Below are 12,700 nucleotides of genomic sequence, written 5' to 3'. Positions count from 1 at the left end.
GACTTGTACGGTTTCCACATTTTTTGACAGCTGAAATATTTTCATTTGCTTACAAACTGTTAAGCAAGTTTTGAAAATGTAAAATAGATCAAATTTTAGTCTGTCTGACATTTTCACACACTCTCCAAAATCATCCCAAGCAGGTATTCACTCATTCAATCATTCATTCATTTGGCACATCAGCACTCTTCATATCCATCTTCTGGGTTTTAAGTTTGCTTAGTCTTTTGTTCATTTCTTGCAGATTATTGAGATACTAAAGTTTAGTTTGGAGAGTCTTTGGGTTTTGTTATGTTTCTAGTTCTTGTTTAATTTCGTTCCCTTCTGTGCCCGCTCTGTCTTAGTCTCTCCTTGCTGTGTCCTCCCCTTCATCCCCGGTGTGTTGTCTATAATGACGCTCTTTTTCTGTTCCCTTCTCGCTCCCTCTCTGCATCTGTCTCCCTCTCTGTCTTACTTGTCCCTAACTCTCCAGCTCACTCTCTGTTGTCTCAGCTTCCTGGCTCTCTCATTCTTTCAGCTTTGTCATGTCCGTCTGCCATGTGTCTGCTATTGTATTCCCACGTCAAGCTGTGTGTCTGAGTCTGCGTCTCTTTTTCCTACTTCCTGTTTTATTCTGATAGTCACATGTCCTGTGTGCATCATGTTCAGTTTTGCTTCCCCTGTCTCGTCAGTTAGATTATGTCCAGCTGTATCCCCCAAGTGTTTCCTCTTTGCCCTGATTCACTGTGTGTATTTATTGTCTGCATTTCCTTCTGTTCCTTGTCATGATCTCTCTCAATGCTGTGTGTTCTGCCAGCCTAGTGTCTTCTCAGTTTTAGTCTTGTTATCTGTAAACCCACCAATAAAGCTGCCTTCAAGTTTAATTCTGTCTCAGTCCTGCATTTTGGGTCCTATCCTGCTGGCCTCACAGCGCGTCATGACACCTTCACTACATCCATGAATCTTCTCTGTGGCCTTTCTCTGTTCCTCCTGCCTGGTCTCTCCATATTCAACATCCTTTGTCCAATATATCCACTACTTCTCTTCTGCACACCAGCTCCACCTTGCACTAACTTTGTTATCAGATCGTGAGCTCTTCTTCTCATGTACTCATTTCTAATCCTGTCAACCCCGCTCAATCCCAATCTTAGCATCTTCAGCTCTGCTGCCTCCAGCTCCACCTTCGGTCTTTATGTTAGTACCATTGTCAGTGGTACAGATGAGCAGGTCTCAATTGTAACTCTTCCATTTCACTTGTGCTGCTATTTAATCTCATCTACTATATAGCTTTAAACTCAAATACCTCTACTCCTTGCATTACACCTCTTAGCTCTTGCAACTCTCTGCCTGTCATTTACATAAATGTTTCACTCAAATAAAATAAGTTGCAGTAGCATTGTCCAATCCAAGCTCTCTTTGTGTATTTCACCCTTTTGAAAGACATTTCAAATAGCTCAATCTCTGATACAATTCCTCATGACCTCATTGCGCTTCAGCCTTAGCACAGTGGTATGGTGTTTAGCCCTGTCACCTCACAATGAGAAGGTCCTGGGTTCAAACCTAGTCTGGGGTGTTTGTTTGTAGACTTCTGTTTATGTCCTCTTCTTGTCTGTGTGTGTTCTCTCTGGGTACTCTGGCGTTCTCCCACAGTCCAAAGACATGCATGGCGTTGCCCGTAAAATGGCTATCTCTCAGTGTTAGCCCTGTTACAGACTGGCATCCTATCCAGCCTGCCTCTCGCCCTATCACAGCTGGCATAGGCTCCAGTCTGGATTCAGGAGAAGGGGAATTAATTTAAAACTCAGCTTTAATGCTGGTAACTTGCACGGGGAAAAAAAGTCCAGAACATTTGCAACATTTGTTTTTCTTTGAGGAATATCAAAGTTTGTGGCATGATGCTTTTTGTGCAATCTTTGGCACTCTGTCATGTGTAGAATTATTATTAACAGGTCATGGTGCTAAATATTTTGGTAATTTTTACAAATATGTACAAAATGTAGATTTGTCCTGCCAATTAAAGTGAGTTACAAACTTCTTAATAATTTCTGGTAATTAATAATGAATGCAGCAATTTGGGGATAAATCAAACTCAGTGTGAGCTGTCATTTTCAAAAGATCCTCATTAAAAAATTAATATTTAGATGTTTTTAAACTGCTGCCAAACCTTTTAAAGCAGAGCAGAAATTAGGTTAATTAAGCAAGATTAATGCAATTAAAATTCTGTCTACTCTATGTCCCTATATAGTGCACGGTCTACTTTCATGTTAACTAAAGTAACCAAAGTGAATTATATAAGATGTATTATGCAACATTTTCTTCATTATGTGCAGTATTTACAGAGTCAGTGCAATTTAACAACCCCCATACAGTAAGGTATGACTAACATGACATACATATATAGTTTTTACACTTGTGGAACACAACAATAAAAGGTAAACTGTAACAAAAGAGAGGAAAGTTGAGTAAGGTGATTTATGCCATGGCAATGAGTCTTAATGGTGTCATGTAGAAAAACTATCTGGTTATTCTGTTGCAATTTATATCCTACATATAGTGTATATTTAAATGAGTTATACTCAGGCACATTCACCACAGTGCCAACCACTTCCCTGATTTTTCTTGTGTTTGTCAGATACAAAATCCTTAATTTTCACTACATGCGCAGAAATGTCAAATCAGACTCATGGTTAAAGTGTAAAGCATGCACAGGACATCCGGCTGACTACACTAGAAGACGAACACTTCTAGTGAAGACGATGAACACTTTGTTCATTCAAAAGAGAATAATGGTGCCATACAGAGGCCTTACTGTGGCTGAAGCATGTTTTTATCAGAGCCATCTTTATGCCAGGCTTTTACATTTGATGCATGGATGATGTCATCACCATGCAACCCTGCTCTGGCAGATTGTCTTCTGAAACAGTAACGAGGAACTCCATGCCTCCACAGGGCCATGGTTTGCAGTAGTACACCCAGCCCCTGCATATTTAAGCAGCAAACCATGTATAAAAGTACTTCTGATTATTTTAAGGCAGAATTGTCTAATTAGGTTTTGCTCTCTTATGGCCTGGGAAGCAGTGATGGAGTGAGAGAGGAAGTGGAATTTTCCTGTGAAATCTTTTAATTCCAGCCTGGTTGCCTCTCAGGCAAAAATAGTCTGAGGGAGAACCCAAAGTGGCAATCGGGTGTAACCTGTGAAGGTAAATCACATGTCAAAAACCACGAGGAACAATATTTCAGTAGTTAATGGAGAACACGGTTAGCAGGTAAATTCCAGGTTACTCTATTGGACATTGCTTTTAATGAATTTACATTTTTTAGGATTTTAATATGAAATAGAAAGATGGGTTATTTCTTTCTTCTTAACTTCCTAGCAAAGTTATATTGAAAACATAGTCCTTCCCTCACTCATCCTATGTATGTTAATCAATCTGCAATAAGCTTACAATATAAACTGGCACCAGGATTAACAGATTTTATCTATATAGATTTTAGAAGTTAGTAAGCTTTTCAAACACTTACAAATCCTTACAGATTATATATGTGTAGTGACTGATTTCAAAATAAAATATCAAATGCTTGAAAATGCCACAGCGGAAAAATTTCAAGAAGATAGCTGGGACATGCTTTCCAATTATAAAAGTTTGACTCATGAAGCTATATTAAAACAAACTTGATGTTAGCTAAGTTTCCAACACCAGTGACATACGAGTTAGTCAACTTTACCAGATTCATGAGTCGCAAATACCAATCATGGAAACGCCATGTAAATCAGCTCTGGTGTTGTTTTGTATGACGTTATTTTTGTGCCACTATTCTAAGCGCATGTAAAAAAAAAATTGCAGGTGCAAGTGTTGCATTTTGAGCAGAAATTTATTTAAAAAAAAATGTTAGACCACTTTTGCAAATATGTGATGTCTTGATAAATCAAGCAGATATTTGAAGTTTACACAGCACCATTCTCGCATGAAACTCTGCCACTCTGTGTTCCTCCGCCACTGCCTCGTTTGAGCTTTGGACGAAATGGATTCTGAGATATTGCATTTCATCATTTCGAGATGATTGGAGACCAAATCATCCAATCAGAGTTTTTTGCATCCAAGTCTGTGATTGGCTGGTTTTGTGGCACAAATATAACAGTGTACAGAAAGAGTTGAACGTGCACAGGCAGAAATGTTGAGAGCGCGAGCAACACATTGCGAGCGAGCGCAAATGCAAAAACTGAGCGAGAGGGGCTGCTATTGTGTGTGTGTGGATAATAGCAAACACTGAAATACATTTTTTGCACGCAGCTATGAGTTTTGTTCACTCAAATTCAGCTTTTCTTCGCTCAAAATTAATTTCTCCACTAAATGCAACACTTGCACCTGCAAATTTGTTTTACGTGCACTCAGAGTAGTGGCACAAAAATAACGCCATAGTTTTGCTGCCAGTTGTACAGTTGCATGTGGATGAAATAGCAAAGAAGGAGGACAACCTCCAAAGTCCTCAACTTCACTTCTAATAAACAACTGGATTCAATTTGACATTGGCTGTTCCAAGAGGACAATGATCCCAGTAGCACAAAGAAACTGGTTTTGGAATAGTTAAGTAGGCCAACATTAAGTCTCTGGAATGGGCTTCCCAAAGCCCTGAACAGAACCCTACTGAAAATGTGTGAACTATGCTTAGAAGTCAAGTTCCTGCCAGAAAACTAACTAACTAACTAACTAACTAATATCAAATCAGCCAAGAAGAGTCTAAAATCCAGATGGAATAATGCTAGAATCTTGTTGAGTACTACCAAAAACATATGGTCCAGGTGTAATCTGCTTATCAACATTTAACCAAATATTAGTGGGCAGTAGAGCAGGACGATATGACCAAAAATATTTATCACGATATACATTTGAAAATTTGCGATAACGATATAACTGACGATATAATTGACACTAGACAAAATACTTTACAACTCCACAACTTTATTAGTGGAAAAAAAAAACATCAATGTATTTTCACTTAAACAAGCAGCTGTTTTTATGTGTATTAAAGTTATATAAAAATTTAACAGTGCAAATGCAAATTCCTCGCTGATAGTTTAACCAAAAGGCATTTCCAGTGGAAATTGGCCGACATATCCTCAGCATAACCATGTATAATATCCACAAAACTTAAAAAGAGGTTATACACACACAATACGGTAACATTATGTTGAAGCACAGTACGTATCACTCCGCGAGGCTCCTGCCTACGATAGCCGTAACGCTCCGACAATCCATCAAGCGGTGCGGCTTCGTATCTTAGCAAAGTCGTACTGAAACATTTGACAGATTTTTGAGCGCCGTGCACATAAAATCGTTTCGAGGTCACAAACAGAATTCATACATAAGGCACACGGGATTATAAGGGACACTGTCGACTTTCAGAAAAATCAAAGGATTGATTTTAAGTGCGCCGTATTTTCCAAACAACACGGTAATACCGACGGCCCGCTAGCATGCTCTACCAAAAATAGTGCTTTGTTGTGTATCTGACGGATGAAAGCTAAACCAGTTCCACCACTGAAGCTGCAACATTTTTACAAACCAATTCTGGTTCATCCATTTCATTCAACGGTTTGCTTTCGCCCTCCTCTTTCTCCGTCGCCGCCATGCTTTTTCCGACGTGTGCGTATGAAAACAAAGGCACTGCGCATGCGCGTTTTACCCATATTCTATCGCGATATTTCATTTTTCTATTGTTGGTGGTTAGCACTGTTGCTGCACAGAAAGAAGGTCCTTCAGCTATCTCTCATTAAGTAAATCTCACTCAGGTGCTTATTTTCGAGGATCTCGTGTTATTGAAATGAACTGCTTGGATCTGAGTTCATTGTTAGTATAGAACCCACCTTCAACCATCATCAGAGATCGAGATTTTACTTGACTCCCATTTTTTTTATTTGAGAATATACATATTCTAAAAATTAAAGAGATCTGTGGTGGTAGATTTACTTGCCTAAGGCCAGTAGTTCATTTATATTGCTGCCATAAAAATCTCAACAGGTGACAAGAGGAAGATTTTACTGCGGTCATAGAGAAGCCGGAGTCATTTGTATTCCTGATTTATTCCAACATACCTTGAAGCATTACTACACACTCAAATGAAGAGTCACTAGAGGATTTTGGTGGCATTTAAAAGAAAACTGTGCTCTCTCTGGCCATGTTTTCTATCCACACTTCACTAACTGTTTTCAGTAGCAGTTATGTCCTTATCACACACAGTAGTCACTGTGGGTTTCCTCATAAAAGCCATACATTTCAGGAGACATTCCAGAAAGCTGCAATTAAGCATTTCAAACAGTTTCAGCCAGAAACAAGTACTACACCTGTGCAAGCTAACATAACAACAAGAGCTAAATAACACAGCAAACAAAGGAAACCTTTGAACCCTTGACCTTTTAGAGTGGGACTGACATGGATCATTTATGCTGTGAGGGCATAAGTAGACACATTTTTCTGAAATGTTTCCATTTGTCCGCCTTATAACGAATGGTGTCTCCAAATCAATACAGAGATTCTCTGCATTCTTTCCCCCGCATTGCTTCTCACTTGCTCTTTGTACTTGTGTGATAAAGTTACTAAAAACTACTGCAACTTTAAAAGAAGCAGGCTTTAAATACAGATTGTTCTCAGTGTGCAGTGAAAATGTAGTTATTGAACTACGTTATAAATGCATTGACTCGTGGTTAACAACAGCACGAAGACAGCACTATTTTTAACAGCGTAACATGTTGTCTACAGCTCACCATTGAGATTCAAATGAATGTTAAATCATCTTATGGGCACATAGTAAATAGAGCCTAAACTACACCCACAACAATGCAATGAACATATAAAAAAGGAATGTTTTGAAGACAGCAAAAGCAGCAGCCAGCAGGACTTTGATTCGTTGTAATAATGACAGAGGTCCAGCTGTTCCTCTAATCCTATCTTGTTAACTCAATCTATTCCTACTTCTTGTCTCTTTTATCAGTTTCATACAATCACCACATGGCAGTCTATCACAGCTCCAGTCATGATGATTGGCATTAACTTTGATAAGATTAGAGGACTGGCCTTGGGTCCACATTTTCAACTTGGTATGAGGTCGCTTTTGGTACTGCAAGATCCCTTGTTACCGCTGCAGGTGTAAAATCAATACTACGCTCATATCTGTCCATTAAATACAAGAATAGAGCCTTCAACGGAAAATCTTGGAGAAAAGAAAACATGTTGATCTTTTTTCTACTGTTATTTCTGTACAGATCCTCTTTTACCCCAACTTTCTATCATTTCTATGGTACGTGGACACTGAACAAAACCTCTGTTTGTTTCTACTATCACCAGACATTATATCACTCAATGCGAGCCTGCCAGGTTTGCCAGGACAGCTTCAGTTCAGTTCTCTCTGTTGCCTACATAGAAGACGACGAGAGTCTATGGAAGCATTTTAAATAATAAAAAAGGAATGAATTTTAAAAAATGTATAATTTTCTTTCTTTTTTTTTTAACTCAAGTTACCTTAAGTTAAATAAAATGGAATAAGGGGCTAACTTGACACTCTTATATTATCCTATATATAGGATATACATAGAGGGAGAGAAAGAGAGAGATAATAAACTAATTATTATTTGTGGTTTGTTAAATGATCTTTCAGTTTGCTTATTGATCTTTCATCCATATCTCCATCCTACAGATTCCCATGTGTACCGGAAACATTCTACAAAACTTTGACCCATGATATCTCGGGGCTTCGGAGGTCAGCACTGTACCCTCACAACAAGAAGGTCCTTGATTCAGTTCCACCAGCTCAATGAGGCCTTTTTGTATGAAGTTTCCTGTGAATGATGTGTTCTCTCTCGATACTCTGGCTTCCTCCCACAGTCAAAGACATACTTGTTAGATTACATCATTTTTCTAAATTGGCTTTAGGCATGAATTGTTGTCTGTCTCTATGTGTTAGCTCTGTGACAGACTGGGTTCAGGGTGTGCTTTGCCTCTTGCCTTGTCTCACCTTAGATAGGCTCCAGCCCCACGGTTACCCTGATAAGTAGAAGAAAGTGGACAAATGCATGCATGGAAATATTCTCATGGGAAAAAGATTTAGAGATCATCCATGAGAACACTGTAATTTATAACCACTTCCTTGTATTTCTTTATTGGTCTCTCTCTCTACCTAGTTTAAGCTGCAATTTCTATTGCATAATTATCATTATATGTCCATAAATTCAATTCTGAAGATCTACAAGAAAAAACATTCTATCACTCAATTTTTTCCTTTGTTTTAGTATATAAAAAGAAACTAGCACAATGCTTGTTTCAGAAGGCAGGACAGAGGGACGTGTAGGAAAGACCGCCCCTGGGGTCAGCCAAATGTATCAACCATTTAGCAACTGTCCCAATCTAAAAAGGAAACAATGTAAGCCTCTGTATGTCTGATGCTTTGGCCATGACATTTAACTACATAATAAAAATCACAATAAGCAATTGATGTCAGCCTACATCATCATCAGTAAACCAAGTTATCTCAGTGCCAGTCTTCTTGCTTCAAATACCTTTATTATGAAGCATATATAATGAAAAATATAGAACCTTTCAGTTGAAATTAATGTTTCAGTTTTTAACTGGACAGTCTATGAACAATTGTTTAACAAAGTCCCCACATCACTGCCCCCCACACCCCTCCCTATCAACTCAAATCCTCAAGCTGCATTAAAGGCAGTGAAGTTTTGTTCTCTTTATATTAAAGATGCTAAATCTGTTCAAAGTCCTCCAGTCTGTTTTCTCATTGTTGCTATCCTGATGTTAAAAATTGGAACATCCTTTTTTCCCAGAAGAAAAGCATAAGGTTTTTTGCACAGAGGAGGCCATAAGACAGGAGGTGATGATCAGAAGAGGATTCAGTCTTATTTGGCTTTTAAAATCTTTGAAAACAAGGAAAATATTCCCAGTCAAAAGTCCTCACATTTGGCACATGTGATGCAGCAATGAAACAGATTTGCCTCTGATTTATTTATTTATCACATATAGGTGATTCTATTCAACTTCACTTTTAAATAGACTTTTAAAATGTTCAACTTTAACTTTAGTCATATCTTAACATTATCTAGCCCCCTTTCTCTTCCCAGCTCTCTTTCAGTCTTTTTGAGACCATCCATATTTATCTGTCTCACTGCTTTTTCTAAATTATTAAGCTATGGCTTTACTGAGTGTCTGACCTTCCGATGTCTATAGAAATCTGGCTTTGGCAAGCTGTTTTTCTCTTGAAGCTGCAGGATGACTGCAAACACACCTTGGTTATACAGGCTCCATCCATCACTGAAGGTTTTGAGACAAATAGGATAACATTGCAATAGTGCCAAGAGAGTGTGATTGCCAATCCTTTTTCTTTGTGTCCAACCAGGTGGTGACTCTCTAGCCAGTAGGAGATACTTGTTAACTTATAACACACAAAGTCTCGTAGAGCCAGCCTTCCACTTGTTTTGCACTTACACAGGCGACTCTTTTATATCCTTTGAGTTTTGTAATTCCAAATAAATGAAAGAATTATAACATTCAACTAAGATGAATTGCTAAGTTTTGAAAAACGTATAACAATTGAGGGAGGCAAATCATTTTAACTGTAATTAATCTACCAATTAAGGAAATTGGGAGTGTTATGCAGAATTCATTCCACTTTGGTCTTGAACTTCTCCAATACGGCACCAGAATTTTAATCGCTGGCTCTCTTCTATAGTGTCTTTTATTCTGTCTTTCTCCCATCACCCCCAGCCTGTTGTCCCAGATAGCCGTCCATCCAGCCAGGTTCTGCTGGAGGTTTCTTCCTGTTATTGGGGTGTTTTTCATTCCCACTGTTGCCAAGTACTTGCTCAGAGGGGGTCTTTTGATAGTTTGGGTTTTCTATCTATTACAATATAAATATATTCAATACATGTTGTTTTGAGGCGATTGCTCTAGTGATTTGTTGACATATAAATAAAAATGAATTGTATTACACTGACTTAAATGTGTTAGGTGTAACAAACCTTTTGCCCAAAGGCTTGGAAAACAGGGTCGGAAAAGAACAGATGACTGCACAGATGCTTCTCCTGAAAGACTTTTACTGATAGTTTTTTGCAGCCACTTCAGCCCCTTGTCTCGGTAGCACACTCTAAAGCTCCAGTAAAGTTAACTCCATACAAGACACTGTGTCACCTGATGAAGGGAGATATCATACATCTATTAAGGCTAGAATTTTTGTTTGACTTTCGTTTGCCAGTCTTGGGTATATTTAAGAACTTTACTGCCATTTGGAGTACAGCATATTCCACTTAAACACAGGGTGGCTGTAGCTCGGGAGGTAGAGCAGGTCATCTACTGATTAGAAGGTTAGTGGTTCAATCCCTGGCTCCCCCAGTCTGCATGCCAAGTATCCTTGGATGAGATGCTCTCCAGTGCATCCGTTGCAGTGTAAATGTTAGTTAGTAAGAACTTAAACGCATAGAAGGAAGTGAATGTAGCATGCTGTATGAAGAAAAGCGCTCTATAAGAATCAGTCTGTTTACTTGCATATAGCAAGAAGAATATACAGTAGAAGTAGTTTATAATTTGGAAACAAAGTTTCTATTATATGCTGGGTGCATATTCATATTTCATGCTTAATTGAAGTAGTAAAATTAAAGAAACATGACAAAGGTTAAAGTATTAGCTAGTGAGATGTAGTATTTAGGTGTGTGGGATACATATTTAATCAATATTTCATATTTTATGATACTCGTCTCATTAGTGTGAATTAGCACACACTAATCAGTTAAGACAAAGTGTATGAGGATACAGAAAGATTGCACAAAGCTTCTGTACATTTACTACAATCTTCAAGTCTATCTTACTTTTTTCCCCTCCTGCAGCCTGAGACGGGTAGAATAAGGAATGTTAAGGACACTTTAAAAAGAAACCTTTCACTGCATCTGATGCAGATCTGTAGACTTGTATCTACTATGTTAATTGTTTGTCATTATATTAAACATGTTTTTAATCGATATGACTGTTTTTCACAAACAATACATTGTTGGAGACACCCATGCACACTCTACTGTGGACACAGGGGGACAAAGGGCTCTGTGGAGTTCTAACATACTCGTGGTAACAACTACATGTGAATAGCACAGGTCTGCAACCAAAAAACTGCATAGGACTTTTTGACTGTTTCACTGAAAACAAGAAAAATATTTTTAAAATTCCATCACGTCAGATTTTCTTGCAAAACTCAGGTTTTTAGTTTAATTAAGCGTACAATTTCCCCTTTTAAACTGAAATCTGGTATCCTATACTTGAGTCAAAAAACCATATCCAATAATGATTTCTAACATTAATTTAATATTTCTAAGTGTGAGACTCAAAGGAAATAAAGCGAAAGGAGGAGAGAAAGTTTTCTCAGACAAAAAGAGTGAACATGTAGTGTTAAATATATCATGAAGGAATTGTTTTTTGTTTCTTTGTTCAATTATAAGAAAGATTATGCATGGTTAATTGTAATAAAATATTGACTTTTTTTTCATCGCTGTTGTGCTTTTTTATTGTAAACTCCTCATGTTTTGCAAAAAAAAAAAAAAAAAAGGTTTTTTTTGCAGACCTGTATAATCATTGAAAAACATATAGTTATTATTAAACCCTTTACTCCCTGGAGGTACTTGTACCAAATCAGGCCACATCACCAAAACTGTCACCAGAGCTGGTTTTAAAAGGTTACAAATTCTCTCCATGTTCACGGGACTTAAATAGATGTAACATTAAATTCTGTTACAAAGTCAGGAGAGCTGCAGTTGAAAAGTTTCAGAAAACTTCCAATAATACAAGTGTTTACTTGACATGTTGCAAAACTTCATTTTATTTAGTTAATTTCCCTTTACACAGAAATTTCAATTTGGAATAATCAGGTAGTCTAAATGAAAGAAACCACTATGATTTTAGCTAACGTCAGCACTAATTGCCTCCTTTCCTAATTAGTTTACACATTTCTCAGATCGAAATGTCAGTTTTTTCTCACGTAGCCTACGTACAACTGTCTGTGTTCTAGAACAAAACACTGAGATAACTTTATGAGATAACTCTCACCACCACTATCTAAAAAAGTGGAAATCTATTTATAGTTCCCAAAATATTCATGGCTGCCGACTCCTTCTCAGCCTGGAAAACTCCCATTTAATCATATAAGAGACAAATGGATGAATAATTTAAGTCAAACGAGGGGGAATTATTTCTGCAATGTAATGATCAGAGGAATGAAATCAAACAAAAGCAAGGGAAAATCCCTCTCACCTCTCATTCAACTCATGTCTGTGGCCAAACATCAAACAAATGTGAACCCATTCAGGTCAGTGAAATCCTGGATTTAGCTTGGTGTCAACTGACTGATGTCTCAATTTCACTGTAATCACTATCTTACCAGCATATTCCGGGTCCACATGAGGAGGGTAGAAGCGAAAGTTGATGAAGAAAGGGATGGGCATTCCATACTTGAACCACTCCACCACATAGGGCTGGCCGTTCAAGGGATGTGAAACGTCGCATCCCAGGATGACGTTTTCTCCTGCACGTGCTGTCACAAACTGGGGCTCCTCTCGCACTCCGTGGGCACCTGTGGAAACAGTAACAGGTAACAGTTACAGGTAAGAATCCAGCTTACACACCGACAGAGTGTAAAGTTCCACTTTGGAATTAGATCCACGATCTGAGAACTTTTTATA

General features: G+C 38.0%; 1 protein-coding gene across 5 annotated transcripts in view; it reads right to left on the bottom strand.

Annotated features, from left to right (window-relative positions):
• igsf9bb (immunoglobulin superfamily, member 9Bb) overlaps positions 1–12,700 on the bottom strand; it is a 148,198-nt gene that overhangs the window by 106,671 nt on the left and 28,827 nt on the right. For all 5 annotated transcript variants that reach the window (XM_076888916.1, XM_076888918.1, XM_076888917.1 and 2 more), the window contains exon 2: positions 12,400–12,591. In XM_076888916.1, coding sequence (XP_076745031.1) covers positions 12,400–12,591 — 192 coding nt within the window. The remainder of the gene's footprint in view (positions 1–12,399; positions 12,592–12,700) is intronic.

The sequence above is a fragment of the Maylandia zebra genome, linkage group LG10 (genome assembly GCF_041146795.1).
Source record: "Maylandia zebra isolate NMK-2024a linkage group LG10, Mzebra_GT3a, whole genome shotgun sequence".
NCBI lineage: Eukaryota > Metazoa > Chordata > Actinopteri > Cichliformes > Cichlidae > Maylandia > Maylandia zebra.
This window is presented reverse-complemented; position numbering and strand designations above follow the sequence as displayed.